The sequence below is a fragment of the Gasterosteus aculeatus genome, chromosome 13 (genome assembly GCF_964276395.1).
Source record: "Gasterosteus aculeatus chromosome 13, fGasAcu3.hap1.1, whole genome shotgun sequence".
Classification (NCBI taxonomy): Eukaryota; Metazoa; Chordata; class Actinopteri; order Perciformes; family Gasterosteidae; genus Gasterosteus; species Gasterosteus aculeatus.
In genome coordinates this window covers 22932922-22950503 of record NC_135701.1, presented here as the reverse complement: position 1 = coordinate 22950503, position 17582 = coordinate 22932922, and the positions used below count along the sequence as shown (strand labels likewise).

Genomic DNA, 17582 nt, shown 5'->3' with positions numbered 1-17582 from the left:
TCAAGGGCCGCGACAAAAGAGGGAACGAGGCAGCGTAACTGATCAAAAGTACGGTTTATTTAACAAAGGAATCAACTAAACATCGTTTGTAACGTATAACTTAAATAAACCAACAGGGTCATCGTCAAACATAATAATTATAATTTATATTAATAATAATATATATATATATTATTATTAATATAAATTATTATGTTTTTTTATTATTATTATTATTATATACATACACACACTATACTATATATAGTATACACTATATATATATATATATATATATATATATACACACACACACACACACAGATACATAGTAGCACCTATTTAAAGCTGTCGATGGTTACTTTCCAATAAAGGAGTTGAGTTATAAGTTTTGGCCTCTTGACACACGTCTGTGAACATGTTTCAACTCTGCACATAATAAGTATAAATAAAAGTAATAAAAGTCCTTTTGCTGGTTTTACACCGGTGTCGAGCAATACGTTTTTCCTAACTTGTACATATGATATAATGAATCTAAAATCAGTAAGCATCAGGTTTTTTAAAGAAAAATTCATATTTGGAGATATTTTCTGAAATATTTAAGTGTGAATCTGAAGCGTCTTTTCCCCTTGTATCGCTCTGTTTACTTTTAAACCGGTGTTGCAGGATAAAAGAGGGCGGCGGTGGTATTGCTGCAGGACACTGAAGCTCTGCTTCAGCTTGTGGTTCAACGGGTTCGTTCAGTCACACATTAACTAACTGACGGAGCGAACATTCTTCAGCTGATATTCACCGTTAGATGAGGTCTGGAGAGCCGACACCCTCCAAACACACTGTCCCTTTAAATCAAGCAGCTGCCTGTTCCCTTCACAATAAAAGCCCCGCGAGAGGGGGTCAGTACAGGCTGTGCACGGGTAAGATGGAGGTGTTCCTGGTCTTCTCCAGCAGCTTCTCCCTCAGAGTCTGTCCCTGGACCTGGTGCCAGACGTAGCGAGGGTTTTCCACAGGCGGGGGCCGCCCCGTCTCTGGTCGCTCCACCTTCTCCCCGTCCTCGTTGTGCCTGACGTGGTCCGGCGTCAGCGCCACCAGCGTGTTGAAGCACACGCCGTCCGTCTTGCCGTGCTGCCGCCCGTTGTGCTGCAGGCTGAAGGCGCCCAGCGTGTGGACGTCGTGGTCGCAGTACGCCGACGGCACGGCGTCCCGCACCACCATGTTGGCTGCCCACGTCACCGCGTGCGTCTTCACCGCCGCTGCCGTGGGGAGGTGGAGCGCCGGGTCTGCAGGACGTACATATATATATATATATATTATATATATATACATACATATACATATATATATAATATATATAATATATGTATATATATTTAATATTGAATAAATATATATATATATTTAACACGCATATCTACTCAGAAAAATAAGATGAATTGTCTTCATTTTTATTCTTCTCCAGAGAGACTTCTGGGTAATGTAGTTTGACCAGAGTTCTTTGAACTTTGAAAGGTGTTTTTTGAAACGTGTCCAACCAGCGTTCTTCTTCCGCCGTGAATGTTTAAGTGGAATATTAGGAAGAGGCTCTTTCACGGTACCTCTGACGAGCAGGATCCAGACCCGCCCCTCGGCGCCGGTGAAGACCAGGACCAGTCTCTGCACCACGTGGCGGTGGCTCAGGTCCACGGGCAGCGTGGCGGGATGCCCGGGATCCTGACGGTACCTGAGAAGCAAAGAAATGAGATGAAAACTTTCTACTTCCTGCAGGACAATAGACATTCTTAATAAGGTAAGAGTGAACTTTCATAAATATAATATAATCATATAGTATAAAATAAATCGATTTATTGTTCCCAGGACATTAAGGTGTATGTGTTTGTAGGACAGCCTGATGGTGTCTTTAGCATAGCTTAGCACAGAGACCCAGAGAGCTCTGAGGTCATACTTGAGTCCGCACTCGATGAGGCGAAGGATGTCCCGTCCTCGCAGAGGGAGGACGGACTGTCTGTCCCACCAGGACGCCTGAAGAGACTCCTTATCTGCAGCCAACAGGCTCTTCAGACTCCCGCCTGAAGGAGAGAGAGAGTTTCAGATCATTGAAGTCCTACACCAGCGAGCCTGTGACCTCTGACCTCTGACCTGTGACATTGGCGAGGAAGATGAAGCGGATCCACTGTGGCCCCTGCTCCTGGATCAGCACCAAGGAGACTGGCTCGCAGTCAAGCCCCGCCTCCTCCTTCACCTGCAGAGAAACAAGAGCGGTGACCACGGGTGACGGGCACACGTGTGTGTGTGTGTGTGTGTGTGTGTGTGTGTGTGTGTGTGTGTGTGTGTGTGTGTGTGCCTCACCTCCCTCCTCAGCGCCTCCTCCAGACTCTCCCCCACCTCCACCCTCCCCGCGGGCAGGTACCACTGTTTGTAACAGTCCTGCTTCGCCTCCTGCACCATCAACACCTCCTCCTGGCAGACGGGACACACACACGCACACACACACACACACACACACACACACACGCACACGCACACACACACACTTATAGAGACCACATCAGCTGAACGACAAAGCGACGGACTGATGGGGGCGTGACCTTCTCGTTGAAGATGACGGCGCACACGATGTAGGTGACGGTCTTCCTCAGGGACGCCGGTTTGCTCTGCTCCAGGCCCAGGTCGCACCATGTGACCTCTGACCCCTGACCGCTCAGCAGCCTCTCCACCTGCTCCTCCAGCTGCCGCCGCTGCTCCTCCGTCGCCTCCATGTCTGCATGCACACAAACACACATCACTGTAGGCGTTTTATTAGTAAAGATCAACCTTATTCTATAAATGCAACTTATCAGAATAGAATCCAAAGCATAATAACAGATATGACAACAAGGACAAGAAAAAAGTCAAAAAACATCCGCTGAAAATGGCTTTTTACGGATCATGATCATTAATGTTAATCCTTCATCACATTGATGCCATAACTCCATATATTAATGATAAAACTGTCTAGGAAATATAAAGTACTTCTATCAGCATTCTTACAGTCGTATTACATAATAAAACAAATAAAGGTCATTTTAAATAAATGTTTATTAACAACACAGTGCTGTAAAAAGCTTTTTTTCAATAAATAAATGCTAAAATAACTGATTATTGTTGTTGATAAGAAGCTCGACATCCAGGTTGATCATTGGCTAATAAGCTAAGCTAATTAGCTTCAGTAAGAGGAGCTAACATTAGCTTTATGTCGTTCTCTCATCAAACTTCTCAACCGGAAACGGTGATCATGAAAACACTCGGAACAGAAAGTTAAAGAATAAAAGCTCGAACCTTCTGTGACCACCGGCCGCGTTCAGCCTCCGTCCAGTGATTCCGAGCCGATGCTGCTGCTCTGTTTAGACATTTGACACCTCGAAGCTAAACAGGAAGTAATCATTCGCTTCCGGTGGGGGGTTTTCAGAATAAATTGATGAAATGAAAACCATAATACCAAATGAAAATTTAGATTACAATTGTTAATAAATCGTTTAAAGCTTAATTTTTTTTCTCTACTATCATTTTCTGATTATTTTGAGGGATGTGAAATCAATATTATTACTTGACGTTTTAATGCAGTGAGTTAAAAAACTATAAATAATATTAAAAAGCCGTAGAAATGTTCCGTGTTAATAAATTAGTATCTTGTTGTGAAATCCCTCACCGGAAGTTGGTCACTGTGATGTTATAACTCGTAGTAAGGTCACACAGCTGCTAACGGCTAACGGCTAGCAATGAAATGCGGGTTATATTAACCAGTTTAACTCCTGAATGAGGTAAGTGAAGCTAAGCGAGGCTAACTGGTTTACTTCCGTTACTGCTTTATGTAGTGACGTCACGTCTGTCTTCATGTTTTAGCGGGTTTACATTTATTAACTCCTTTTAAAAACAGTCTGCTATCTCATGCTAATACTGTTATTGGTGATACTTTAAATGTTATAGTACTATTTTAATACAGTTTGTCCCACAACTTCTACCCCCATATCTACTACTACTACTTTTACGGTTTTAATACCAATACATACACTAATATTACGCCTGCATTTTGTCCCACAACTACCCCAATATCATCTTATAGTACTAGTGCTACTACTTCTGCAGTAGTTTTCCACCTACATGTTTGTCTCAGACGTCCACATCCTGATACTACATGGATGTGTTGACAGATGGACGGATGTATTGATGGATAACAGGTATTTGTCACCTCACCTGTGTGTGTTTTATCCTACATTCTAACAGCAGCTTCTCCCTCCTCTCAGCTCCAACAGCTGGAAACCTCAGACGAGTTCTCAGCCAATCACAGCTCGCCATTCACCCCTCACCTGTCCCAGGACAGCGAGGCCCAAAACCTCCACAAAGAGGAGAGGAAGTGGAGCGCCGTGGTGAACTTGCCCTCTAGCTTCCCGTCGTTGTGATCGGGACGGCTCGGTCCGATGGCGCGCCACAGCAAGCTGCAGAAGCAGGTCCTGGCCCTGTACCGGCACTTCCTGCGGGCCGGCCGGGACAAACCGGGCTTCGTCCCGCGGATCCGCGACGAGTTCCGTGAGAACGCCGGCATCAAGAAGACGGACGTGATGCACATCGAGTATCTGTTCCGCCGAGGACAGAGACAGCTGGAGCAGCTGAGGGACGTCAACACCAAGCAGCTGGGCTCCTTCTCCAAACCTGCGGACAAGAGCTGACCTCTGACCTCTCTGGCCCGCACCTCGCTCCGCACCCACGTGAGCCTCCCCTCACGCCGAAATGCTGCGTTAAAGTCCGCCGTTGAAGTGTAAAGGAAACTGGTGATGTCATCAATCGTGACGTGTTTTGGATGTTGTGTAAGAAAAGTAAAACGTCTTCCGACTGTTTGGACTCATGAACATTTAATCTTCCTTTGACCCCGAGTGATAATAATAAAGTCAGTGAAAAGATTCATGCTTCAGTAATTATCATCATGTTAACTCATATTCAAGTTACACATATTTCACTATTCTATTGCCCACCTTAGTTCATGTTGTATGATTGTATGTAACAAGGTACATTTACTGTCCTTGGTGATTTTACTTCAGTGAAGTATTTCAGGTTCAGTTACTTTGAACTTCAACATCTGTGGGGTAAATATTGTAGATTTGACTTCTCTGCGTTTATCAAATAACTGAAAGATTTTACCATTCGATGTATGCAATATGATATAATATGATGAACTTATTAAATATATTAATCCATCCAACAGTTTGTAAAGGAGTTGAAATGATCACGTGTGAAGAATTACTGCAACAAATAAAAGTTAAAAATAAACAAATGTTAGGATAAATGAATACTACAAAAAGAGAGTAATTATGAGATGATTTAAATGATAAATAGTATTACTTAGTTAAAAGGAATTATTTCACTTCATACTTTGACCACGTGAAGGCAACAGCGAGTCGCAAATGGAACCAACGAAGAAGAAGTGATGTAAACAGGAAGTGAGACGCTTTTCTATCCGCAATATAAGGAAATATCTGTATTTCTTGTATATGACGGTGAAAATAGCGAATTTAGCTTCCGTCATCGGTCACAGGGGAACGTCTAAAGGGTTTATTTCATCATAATTCGTCGTTATTTTGTGTTTTGTCGTCGTTTTCTCCATCATGTCGGGCTTGGAAATGACGAACGCTCAGATATTTCAGCAGGTGAGAAATCTGTTTTTGTGACATTTATATTTATTCAGCACACAAATGTACCAACGTGGTGGAGTCAGAATATAATTTGATTACCTGAAGATCTGCAGCCAAACTCCTCATTGATGCTTTAAACTCATTTGAATTACTTCATTTGCGTTTCAAGTGCGGTTGTAGTACTTTGTGTTAATTATGTGAATGTAAGTAATTAAGGTTAACAGATAAATATGATGCATTAAAAAGTTTAAGTGGAGCATTCCCCGCTTTACGGTCAGTTAGAGACCTGTCAATCAGCGTGTAGCCCCGCCCTAAAGCATCCAAAGAACAGGAGGTTTACTCCTGTTTAAAACATCCATGGCTGGTTTCAAATTGTCGAAAATATGACCTCCTAACGTCTGTTCCTAACCACTATTCCTTGACCTTTGTGGTAAAGGTCACGGGTTCAAGGAAAGATGTTTAGGAGGGTTGATGAGGACGATTCCACACACACACACACACACACACACACACACATATATATTTGTATATATATGTGTGTGTGTGTGTGTGTGTGTGTGTGTGTGATCGACTCCACTTCCACTGAGCTACGTAGTTGTGATGGACGGAGACGCATGTTGGTCAGTCTGCAGACACACAAACAACCAGGTTCAAAGCAAAGCTTGAGTGCATGAGTCACGCTAATGTTACTCACGTCATAGATGTATGTATATCTATGACTCACGTGATCTGCGTTGCTACGTCATGATCGTTATTTCTCGTGATTAGAGAATAGAACAGCTCTCATCATGGCGCCACTTCCACTACTTTCTACACTTCACTTCACTCACTGAGGAAGCTTCCTAAGAAGAAATGTTCCGATCCAGCTGCAGCGTCACACTGATCCTCTTAATCGCCTCCCTCCCTCCTGCAGGTGGCGCTGCTGCGCTGGTTGTCCTCTCAGACTGACGAGGACCGGATGATCCTGGCGACGGTGACTGGGGTCCAAGTTGGCCGAGAGCTGCTGAACCGCTTCACCGGACAGGACAAAGTGGACGCTTACAAGGTACCTGCTCAGTGTAGTCCTGATCCTCTATGTGAACCAGGCTCAGTGTAGTCCTGATCCTCTATGTGAACCAGGCTCAGTGTAGTCCTGATCCTCTATGCGAACCAGGCTCAGTGTAGTCCTGATCCTCTATGCGAACCAGGCTTAGTGTAGTCCTGATCCTCTATGTGAACCCTGTAGGTTCCCCCCTGTTATAATGGCAGGGAAACACTGACATCTCACTTCCTGTCTCACTCGGTCCTCGTTGTCTCCTCAGAACGAGTGCATCCTGAACATCTCCGAGTTCCTCCGTCAGAACCCGAGAGCCTCGCAGGCCGACATCAACGCCGAGGTGGAGAAAAGAGTTCTGGTCTTCGCCTCTCGTGTCAAAGCTCTGGAGTCGGCTCCGATATTCTGAATGAACAGCAGCTTCACCGTGCAGATTAAAACACTTTCTGATGTAAAAGTATATTTGTGCCTTTATTTGGTTTATATTCTTAACTGAGGAGCTGCTTACTTTGGAAAAGAGAGAGATGCTTTGTTTGTTGTTATGAGAAGCTCTGTGATCCTGTGAGTTGTTTCCCCTCCACAATAAAAGCCTCTGTAAACCGTGTGGCCTGAGTATGGACTGTTCTACTTGCTCTCATCTTCACAGCATATTTGACATATTTATGCATTCCATTCTTTACACTGAGCACTTGACCCAACAGCCGGCTCCTCTGCAGCGGACCGGCCCTGAGTTAAGCTGCTACAGGCTGCTGGGGGACTTCTGAGGACACACCGAGCTCCTCTCGCACCCTCACTCTCTCCTTCTACAATAAGCCACATTGTATTAATGCACATCACTAATTCAGCTTCTGTCCCAGAGTTGTTTTTGTGCTTTTTTGCCTCACAGGTCTCCGTAGATCGTGGTTCCGTCTGGACCCTGGTCCTGACTCCTGCCTGGCCCCGTGGACACCTACTGCCTCTAACACCATTGATATTCCCATTATTGTTGTTAACATTAATGCACGTCACTAACTTCCATCCAAGTGAGTATTTGTGCTTTCTCGCCTCACAGGTTTCTATGGATCATGGTTCTATCTGGACCCTGTTCCTGCCTCCTACTGTGGCCCTGCTGACACCTGCTACTGCCATCATCATCATCATCATTTTAAATATTAATCACATTAATATTACTGTCATAAACCAACATGTGGATGGTGGTTCTATCTGATGAAGGATCTATGTGACGGTGGTTCTATCTGATGGTGGTTGTCCCTGCAGTGGTCCTGCCATACACCTGCTTACTAATCACAATTATTCTAATCATCTCTGTCATATGAACTGAATGTGTTGTTCATCTTTTACTTTGTTCATTCTGTACACGTGACATCATTGTAGTCTGTCCATCAGGAGACGGATCCTCCTCAAATGTTACATGTATACAGACTGTAAACCCCTCATAGGAAAATTTGTAATTTTTGTCGGTACAAAATAAAATTAATTGAATTGAATCTCACATTAAATGAAAAACAGATTTTAGATTCTAGAACAGTAGTTTTAGAATGTTGCTGTTTCTTTCGTATTTTAGAGGAATTTATGCTACAAATTAATTACTTTTGCAAACACAATATATTTTGTATGACTTTTTATTATTCAGGAACCAATCTAAATGTGATAGCTTTAAAAAGAAGATACGATTTGTGTATAGACTGAAATATAGATTTAAAATCGAATAGCCTACATATGAAGTGTATTGGCAGTTTTGCGTGTTTATCTTCATAAACTCGTTCGTCCACGCGGTGTCGCTGATGAGGTCTCTGCGCGCTGCTGAAATGCCCGGATGTTGTGGTAGCTAGCCCTTTAGCACCTCGGCTAGCCGCTGCGACGCCGCTGTCTTTCACAGCTCCGGTCCGTCGCATCGGGGACATCGACCCTTTCGACTCCCCCCCGGCCGATATCATCTGTTTTTTAGTGTTGGTAACTCGACGTCGGTCATTTATCATGATAGAAATCCATCGAACGGCTCGTTGAGTTTTAGGTTTTATCGTTGATATTCCGACCGGTTTGGCGGGTGAACAATACGACGAGCTAACGGCTAACAAAAAGCTAGCTTCTAGGCGCAGGCGCAGTTTGTTTTTTCACGGGAGCTAACACAGCTAGCTCAGCTAGCCACCGCCGCGGCTGTCATGGAGGACAAATCCTTTACTAAAGAGTTGGACCAATGGATCGAACAGTTAAACGAGTGTAAGCAGCTATCGGAGAACCAGGTCCGGACGCTGTGCGAGAAGGTAAGTTGGCAACGACCCCCCGGGTTTTAATGTTTTATTTCGGCCCGGTCGGCCCTCTTTTTAAGTGCGGCCTAGATTGGAAGCGGCTCCGACTAATTCCCGGAATGAACTTAACGACAATGCGTCTATTTCCACCCGTTTTCCCCCACTCATGTTGATATAGTTTATCATTCCCATAGTCGACAGTATCTCGACTGTTTTATTGAGAATTATTCCCGATGTGTGCAATTAACTGATGTTATTCGGCAGCCCGTCGTCTGATTCTAAACAGGCCCGAAAATTGGACTGCATTACCAGCGAATAGACGGAGCTCCTTTTGCGTGAACGCCCTAAAGTTCGAGCTCAACACCAACGTTTGGACGGATGATGTATAATATGCTTTCATGTGACATTCTCTGCGTATTCATCGGTACATATAAAGAAGTTATTGATCGATCCGCGCCTTGTTTTTATCGATCAAGTGTTCCATTACGTAAACCTGCCGAGTCTGACGTCACGTCGGGTTAAAGCAGTTTTTAATGGATTTGCCGCCGATTAAACGTCAGTAAAATACGGGAGAAAAGGTGTGGATCCGTCAGATGAACGTCGCGGGCTGTCCTCGTCTTACGTTGGTTGAGATTAAGCAGTGGAATCATAAATAAACGCATATTTGTGTGTTTGGTTGATCGATCAGATCGATCGTTGTAAATTGTGGTAAAGTCACTTAACTTTTCAAGCAGCAAAGGATGTAACGGGACTACGAATAATTATTGCTTTTAATAAATTAAATCTTTAAACATAATAATCATGATGGCCTTTTTGAAGTGTTTATTTTAAAGTTGTAACCATTAGTTGATTAATCGTTCAGTTGATCAAATATAATTAAATATGCTAATTGTGCTCTCATGTTCCAGATTTGATTCATCCTCCGTTTGATGATTTCTGATTATAAACTAAACAATTTTGGCACAACTGACTGTTTTCTTACATTATTTATAGAAGAGAAGTCATTTAGGATTATAGAACAAATTTAGAAAAAATTGTCAAGTTGAATTAAATGCATCTCGTGTTCAAAGGTCTGTTGATGTCTCGCACATCTGCTTATGTGATCACGTTATTTATTGTAATTAAGAAGCAGGATTACTGGAGGAGCTCCACCCGAGTCCTCTAGATGTCTTAAAGGGCACCGACCAAACAATAACCTTTGTCTGTTTCCCCTCCAGGCCAAGGAGATTCTGACCAAGGAGTCCAACGTTCAGGAGGTGAGATTTCCCATGATGCACCAGAACAAACTTGAGCCGGTTGATATTAAAACTAAGCGGAAAAGCACAACGGCTCGATCGATCACCATCAAATGAAACCTGATCATCGGGTAATGATGTTGGTTTGTTTACTACTGAAGGAATTATCACCGAAATCAAAGAATCACGCTAAGTGATGCGTTCAGGCTCGGCTCAGTGAAAATTAGGACATTCAACTACATGCCTTCCCGTGTCTTATCTATATTTATATATTCATAAATCGGATCATGTGACGTGTCACATCAGATGTTTTCACATGAACATGAGATGGATATTAAAAAGGACTTGTAATGTGTTTGACCTTATTATGCAGCATTAAACATGATTAAATAACTATGCGGCTCTGCCCCATCAGTCGGAGGTCCAAATCACCACAGAAGAAGAGCTGAGTGTTGTTTCTCAGTCAGCTGAAACAAACCATGTTTGAACTCTGAAGTCATGAAGAGAACTCGTCTCCATAATGGATGTTATGGCACTGTTAGATGGGTTTTATGATCTCCATGGCAACCGCTTGGAACACGGACAATACTACACGTTGTGTACGATGCTCGTTGTGTATCTGGGGTTTTTATGGTCTTCTCTTACTTCCTATTTGTTCGTCCCCAACGAGGAAGTAATTAACTAAGAGGAGCATCGTGTTGCCTTCAGGGGTTTGATTCAGTGTTTGTTCCAAACTGACAGTAAACAATAAAACTCATGTGTTTTACACATTTTGAGTCCTGATTTATAATCTATGAGCAAATAAATCTTAATGTTCATGGCGCTAATACATCGAAGTAGAGCGTGTAAATGTTTCACGTTACTGCTAATATCTGCGATGTGCAGATTTAATGTCTGTATTCAGAAACCGTGAGGACCGATTCGCCGCGTTGAGCTGACGGTGTTCTTCTCACAGGTTCGATGCCCGGTGACGGTGTGCGGCGACGTCCACGGTCAGTTCCACGACCTCATGGAGCTCTTCAAGATCGGAGGGAAGTCTCCTGACACCAACTACCTGTTCATGGGCGACTACGTGGACCGAGGGTACTACTCGGTGGAGACGGTCACGCTGCTGGTCACGCTAAAGGTGTGTGTTTGTGTATGTGTGTGTATTCCTGCATTACGAAACGTGCGTGTGTACGTACGTGCGTCCCCACAGCTGTGTGCACATGACCTCTCCCGTGTGGCGCTCAGGTCCGTTTCCAGGAGCGGATCACCATCCTGAGGGGGAACCACGAGTCGCGGCAGATCACGCAGGTCTACGGCTTCTACGACGAGTGCCTGAGGAAGTACGGCAACGCCAACGTGTGGAAGTACTTCACTGACCTGTTTGACTACCTGCCCCTCACCGCGCTGGTGGACGGACAGGTAACCACGGCGACGATGTCACGGCACGACCTCATGGAGCTTCGTAGAGCTTCATTGAGCTTTTCCTCTCGTCTTTGTTTCAGATCTTCTGTCTCCACGGAGGTCTGTCTCCCTCCATAGACACTCTGGATCACATACGAGCTCTGGACCGTCTGCAGGAAGTCCCACATGAGGTACACACGTTGTTTTGTATTTGGGGAGTAGAGTTGAGGCTCCTGATGGATTATGGGAAATGAAGTGAATATTTAGACATCCTGGTTCCCACCAGCGGACCTCAGAACCTTAACAAATGGCCGAAGGAGAAGAATGTAGTACTGATCCTGGGTCTGTTTCAGGGTCCCATGTGTGACCTGCTGTGGTCCGACCCTGATGACCGCGGTGGGTGGGGCATCTCCCCCCGAGGCGCAGGCTACACCTTCGGACAGGACATCTCTGAAACCTTCAACCACGCCAACGGCCTCACCCTGGTGTCCCGCGCCCATCAGCTGGTCATGGAGGTGAGACACACACACACACACACACACACACACACGTGTGCACTGAATTATACTTCAACGCCCCAATATGTATCGTCTCTATGGCAACGGTATCGAACGGTGCTGTAAGGGTCTTCAAACACTAGTTCTATTAAATAAAATGTCATACGCTCCTTTATTCTCACAATGTTGGATTTAAATGTGTGATATAACATCTGGGCAACATCTGTCCCGTGTTCTTATTCCCTCAGGGCTACAACTGGGGCCACGATAAGAACGTGGTGACCATCTTCAGTGCTCCCAACTACTGCTACCGCTGTGGAAACCAGGCGGCCATCATGGAACTGGACGACACTCTGAAATACTCTTTGTAAGTCTCCTCTTCTTCCACGGGTGGACGTGTGAATATTCACTCACTTCATGATGAATCATTCGCCGGACGGAAGATGTTTATTGCTCAGTAGGATTTACTTTTTTCCCTGCTGAATATTTAATTTGCATGAAAGGTAAAATCTTTTTCATATATTAATGTATTTATATGTAAACACAAGGTGTCCTACAGAAATCCCTCAACTGTGACTTATGGAAGTGAGACAGAGGGGATTGTTTTAACTGAGTGATGTCATCTTCTCAGCCTTCAGTTTGACCCCGCCCCCCGCCGTGGCGAGCCCCACGTGACCAGACGCACTCCCGACTACTTCCTGTGAATGTCCGAAGCCGTCCCTGTCGACCATCCACGAAGCTCCGCCCCTTCCCCCTCCTCTCATTTTGGATGGAAGAAGATATTAATAGTAATATTACTGTACCAGGGAGAATAGAAACAAACGATTGGCTGATCCAATTTTAATGAAAAGAGAGAAACCTAATGACCCCTCCCCCTATAGACTTGTTTCAATACGCTGTCATTAACGCTGTGCTTCTGGGGAAAAACAACTATGATCGTTTTCTTTTTTTGTTTTGTTTATTACATGTTTGAAAATGCGATAATAAAACTACCAACGTGGACCAAATGTGCCATATTCTGATCCTTTACAACATGTACCACGCGCGCTACCTTTCTTTGTGTTAGACTGTAACCCAGACAACAACGATGTCACCGACACGACACTCTTCTTCTTCCTCTTCATGGCATATGTGCTTTTTTCTGTTGCAAGAATTAATTTTAAACAAAAAAAAGAGAAAAAAAAGCGTAAAAACAAAAGCTTGCTTCAAGTAGTCGAGCTGTGAGCTTGAGCCGCTCAGGCTGCAGCCGCTCGTCATCTCAGCAAGTATATTACTGTAATTTGAATAAAGACAACAGACGTATGAAATAAAAATGTCCTATTGACGAACTACCGCCTTGCGTCTGTCTCTTCTTCTGCCCCGGTGCTGCTTCCCTCCAGGACACTTTCTCATTTCAAAACCTTGTTGGAGGATCCCAACAGATTAAAATGAGTTCAAGAAGCTTCTCGCAAAAATGTACTTGTTTCATGTTGGTTTGTTTTGTAGAGATGTATTTTTGTAAATCAAGAACAAACTACTGAAGCAATGATCTTGAGTACAATTTATATAAGAGGAACCACTGCAACATTATTGCATGAGTAATACCGATCGAGCGTAAAGTAAATCGCTATTCAGACTAACCCTTTTTAATGTTATTTATGGGTTAAAGTAGAATCTTAATACTTTTTACACTAACAAAAACATCGTCTATAAACACTGATACTTTAGATAATGTTTCCTTACAATACAGTAAATGTTTAAAAAAATAAACCGATTAACCTTAAAATGTGGATATAAAACCACGGAAACGGGCAGGAAGGGAACGTGACCATCGCTTCAGCGCAACTCTCGCGAGACTTCCCGGAAGCCCCCCCACACCTAACATGTCCGTGTTAGCCATAGCTTCATGAGGGAGAACTTTACTCCTTCTTGACTGTTTTTAGCAGCTGATTCGAAGGTACGTGTTTTCTGTGGTCGGACTGTACGGAAAGTTGTTACCAAGGTTACCTGTAGGAAACCGGCGCCACCATGTTTTTCTAGCTAGCTCGTTAGCTTCGTTCAGCGACCAACAGTCGGCTGCTCGCGTGATAAGCTAAAAACATTATAATATTTCCTTTTGTGGATGTCACCTCTGATATCTTTGACTTTAAGTTGCCGGTGTTTATTCCACTCCGTTAATTCTCATGTTCACGTCTATAGTTTTAAATGTTGGATTGTAAGCCATAGATGTTGTAAACAACAATTCAGTGTTTAGATCATTAGGAGAGGAGCTAATAGCGTTAGCAGCAAAGCTACAAGCTAACCAACGGAGGTTCACTTCAGTTACATCATGATCGTTCAGGCCATACTCGGTGAAAATGAGATCGTTATGTTATGGTGTGTTCACGTGTCATCTGAAAAATGTAGCTTTAGTTATAAACTAATAATTTCCAGATGTTTTCACATGAATATAAATTATATTAATGATCTTTTAACTTCCTAACACGCAATTATATGCATTAAAAACAGTGTGGACAATTATAAAAACGCTTTGTTTCCTGAGCATTTAAATTTATTGTTTTTTATAAAAAAAGAAAACACTATAAATTACTAAACAAGTAAAAACTATAACATTTAGTATTTCTGATTTTTTTTTTTTTATACTGACAGTTGAAATGATTTTTAGGGCGATGTCATAAATAAATATTGTGTGTCCTTGTAGACCAGCTGCTATAAAGAGATTTGTATCTGTCAATATGGATCATTGATGATCAATAATTAGTATCAACAGAAATAAAACAGATCAGAGATCTAAACATTTTTGCCCTTCGTACTAAATGTTCTGCAACTTTGAGAGTAACCAGGGTTCTGCTGGACTTGCAACAGGCTCCCATCATGCTTTGCTCTCTGTTGCTGAAACGGAGGAAGACGCTGAGGAGGAAGAGGAGGTCGGTCCTGTGACCCGGATGGGGGATGTGGTTCTGCACTACCGGCCTGGATCGATTGCCGAGCTCGGCGGTTTGCTGCAGCGGGCCGAGAGGCTCCTGGAGTCCTTCCCCTGCAGGACTCCTCCCGTCTTCACGGCGTGGTCCCCCGCTACCGCCGACCGCCACCTGCCCATCAGACCAGCCAAACCGCCACCCGTCGTCATCGGCCCACCGCACCGGCTCCCCTCCGGAGGCAGGACGCATGCCAACGCTCTCCGGGAGCCAGAGGGTCACAGTCTCGTTGCTGAGGGACGCCACGCCGGCCCCGCTGGCCCGCAGGCGCCACTCAAACGCTCGTGGAGCGTATTCACACAGAGCAGAGTTCCGCAGGAAGAGTCGCTGTCCAACGAGTTCCGTGGCGTGGTCGCCGCCTACAAGCTCCACCTCCACCAGAGGGCCAAGTGGGTGATCGGCCGGCACAACTGCGGGGGGAGCGGAGACATCGAGCAGGTAGGCGGGTCGGCCGTGCATCAGCTCTGTAAGTGGTGATGGGACCTTCCATCCATCCATCCATTGTCAAACCGCTTATCCTGCACACAGGGTCGCGGGGGGGCTGGAGTCCATCCCAGCCAACTTCGGGCGATAGACAGGGTACACCCTGGATTGGTCGCCAGCCAATCGCAGGGCTACACAGAGACATACAACCATTCACACTCACATTCACACATCTACGGGCAATTTAAAGTCCCCAATTAACCTGATCCCCAGAGCATGTCTTTGGACTGTGGGAGGAAGCCGGAGAACCCGGAGAGAACCCACGCAGACACGGGGAGAACATGCAGACTGCACACAGAAAGGCCGCTGGGCGGAGTGGAACCCAGGACCTTCTTGCTGTGAGGCAACAGTGCTAACCACCACGCCACCGTGCCGCCGGTGATGGGACCTCCAGGAGACAAATCTTCATGTGTCAAAGCTGCATTCTGTGAAGTGACCAGCAGGGGGCGACTCCTCTGCTCCCATAGACGTCTATGAGGAAATGACTCTACTTCTCTGCAGTGACCAGCAGGGGGCGACTCCTCTGCTCCCATAGACGTCTATGAGGAAATGACTCTACTTCTCTGTAGTGACCAGCAGGGGGCGACTCCTCTGCCCCCATAGACGTCTATGAGGAAATGACTCTACTTCTCTGTAGTGACCAGCAGGGGGCGACTCCTCTGCTCCCATAGACGTCTATGAGGAAATGACTCTACTTCTCTGTAGTGACCAGCAGGGGGCGACTCCTCTGCTCCCATAGACGTCTATGAGGAAATGACTCTACTTCTCTGTAGTGACCAGCAGGGGGCGACTCCTCTGCTCCCATAGACGTCTATGAGGAAATGACTCTACTTCTCTGTAGTGACCAGCAGGGGGCGACTCCTCTGCTCCCATAGACGTCTATGAGGAAATTACTCTACTTCTCTCTTGATTTATTCCCTCAGTAAACATTGTACACATGAGTTTATGGTCTCAGTCTCTAGTCTCAAGTCTTCTTCAATACAGCATGATGTTCATTTAGTGAATTATGGTCCATTTAGAGTCAAACAGACCATGAAGCAGGGGACGCTTTAGGGCGGGGCTACACGCTGATTGACAGGCCTCTAATACACGTATACGGCGTCTCCTTGAGAAAATGGTCTTCAACATGTCTGCCGTCTCCTCGTCCTCCCTGCAGGTGTGGCGGGCTCTGAACCGACGCGTCCGGAGCTCCAGGCTGTCGACGTGCAACGCCAACATCCGGCGGGAGCGGGCGGAGATCTGGGTGTTCTGCGACGTGGTCCGATCGGAGAGGGTGGGCCGCTTCCTGAAGGAGCAGCTGCAGCTGTTGGGGAGAATCGAACTGTCGGTTCACAGTCGGGGAAACGTCTTCAGCGTGTAGACGAGCCTCCGCTGGTCCACACGGTGTTTAATGTGCCAACGCTGACCTGCACATGAGAACTCAACACACAATGGGACATTTTACTATATTTACATTCTTTCTCTCTCGACTAGTGCAGAGCGTGCTCGTTCTCCGAGTGCAGAACTCCATTCTTATATTGCAGAAATAATTCAGGAATGAAAAGATCAGAGGGGAGATCTGTTTTTTGTACATTTATGAATTTGATAGGCGATCTTATTGATTGTATGTTTTCTCGCTGCTGTCTGATGTAAATAAAGGTCTGTTTTTAATGAGCTTTGGTAGTGATGGAAAAGCAGCAGTCACATGGTACGGGAGTCACACACACGCTTTGAGAAGGCTGCTTTTAAAAGAGCTCAGTAAATGAGGACAGGGTGAACACTGTACACCCCCACAAACTCTTTTGTCGGGCGCACTGCATTCAAATCTAGGTCACCGGATGTGACGTCAGTGACACACATCCCCTTTTCCTGCTGTAATCTCTTAAATTCCTGTTTGTGGTGTTTTTATGCGAAGTTAAAAGATGTTGTTCAGAAAAACTGGAAATATTCTTGAGTTTTGCAAACAACGTTCTTTGATAAGCGGCGTTGCTTCGTCGCTAATGCGGTTAAACGCGGAAGCCTTTTATTTTGAAAGCCACTGAAAGACCTTGTCAATTCTTGCTACACTTATGCAAGACATTCTACCTGGTTAAAGACGTCATATGATAGATTCCGGCTAAT

The 17582-nt window shown here is 44.9% G+C and overlaps 5 protein-coding genes and 1 long non-coding RNA gene across 11 annotated transcripts; 4 read left to right on the top strand and 2 right to left on the bottom strand.

Moving 5' to 3' along the window:
• Positions 1–35: 35 nt before the first annotated feature.
• Positions 36–3407, bottom strand: nudt18 (nudix (nucleoside diphosphate linked moiety X)-type motif 18). 4 transcript variants are annotated; one of them, XM_040195631.2, is made up of 7 exons: positions 3292–3407; positions 2562–2734; positions 2323–2433; positions 2113–2215; positions 1919–2042; positions 1572–1696; positions 36–1256 (listed from the first exon to the last, which is right to left on the bottom strand). In XM_040195631.2, exons 2-7 carry the CDS (start codon positions 2730–2732, stop codon positions 874–876), a joined length of 1017 nt encoding a protein of 338 aa, XP_040051565.2. In that variant the 5' UTR covers positions 2733–2734; positions 3292–3407; the 3' UTR covers positions 36–873. The 4 variants fall into 4 exon arrangements, with proteins under 4 accessions (XP_040051565.2, XP_077942553.1, XP_077942552.1 ...); XM_078086427.1 differs by having other exon boundaries at positions 2562–2758; positions 3292–3378; XM_078086426.1 differs by having other exon boundaries at positions 2323–2734; positions 3292–3391.
• A 214-nt stretch (positions 3408–3621) lies between these two features.
• sdhaf1 (succinate dehydrogenase complex assembly factor 1) lies at positions 3622–5281 on the top strand. Of its 2 annotated transcripts, none has more exons than XM_040195637.2 (2): positions 3622–3773; positions 4257–5281. In XM_040195637.2, the coding sequence occupies exon 2, from the start codon at positions 4431–4433 to the stop codon at positions 4677–4679; it is 249 nt and encodes an 82-aa protein (XP_040051571.2). In that variant the 5' UTR covers positions 3622–3773; positions 4257–4430; the 3' UTR covers positions 4680–5281. The 2 variants fall into 2 exon arrangements, with proteins under 2 accessions (XP_040051571.2, XP_040051572.2); XM_040195638.2 differs by having other exon boundaries at positions 3670–3773; positions 4237–5281.
• A 95-nt stretch (positions 5282–5376) lies between these two features.
• On the top strand, positions 5377–7276 carry LOC144386264 (uncharacterized). The gene is made up of 3 exons (XM_078086430.1): positions 5377–5654; positions 6553–6684; positions 6941–7276. Exons 1-3 carry the CDS (start codon positions 5613–5615, stop codon positions 7079–7081), a joined length of 315 nt encoding a protein of 104 aa, XP_077942556.1. The 5' UTR covers positions 5377–5612; the 3' UTR covers positions 7082–7276.
• Positions 7277–8414: 1138 nt separating this feature from the next.
• Positions 8415–13374, top strand: LOC120830754 (serine/threonine-protein phosphatase 2A catalytic subunit beta isoform). The gene is made up of 8 exons (XM_040195632.2): positions 8415–8936; positions 10139–10177; positions 11112–11282; positions 11390–11563; positions 11647–11736; positions 11899–12060; positions 12291–12409; positions 12674–13374. Exons 1-8 carry the CDS (start codon positions 8835–8837, stop codon positions 12744–12746), a joined length of 930 nt encoding a protein of 309 aa, XP_040051566.1. The 5' UTR covers positions 8415–8834; the 3' UTR covers positions 12747–13374.
• A 464-nt stretch (positions 13375–13838) lies between these two features.
• shld3 (shieldin complex subunit 3) lies at positions 13839–17132 on the top strand. Of its 2 annotated transcripts, XM_040195633.2 has the most exons (3): positions 13839–13978; positions 14887–15437; positions 16639–17132. In XM_040195633.2, the coding sequence occupies exons 2-3, from the start codon at positions 14967–14969 to the stop codon at positions 16840–16842; spliced, it is 675 nt and encodes a 224-aa protein (XP_040051567.2). In that variant the 5' UTR covers positions 13839–13978; positions 14887–14966; the 3' UTR covers positions 16843–17132. The 2 variants fall into 2 exon arrangements, with proteins under 2 accessions (XP_040051567.2, XP_077942547.1); XM_078086421.1 differs by lacking the exon at positions 13839–13978 and having other exon boundaries at positions 14536–15437.
• Positions 14551–17166, bottom strand: LOC144386263 (uncharacterized). The gene is made up of 2 exons (XR_013451946.1): positions 15871–17166; positions 14551–15482 (listed from the first exon to the last, which is right to left on the bottom strand). It is a non-coding gene; the product is annotated as an uncharacterized LOC144386263 (long non-coding RNA).
• Positions 17167–17582: the final 416 nt, after the last annotated feature.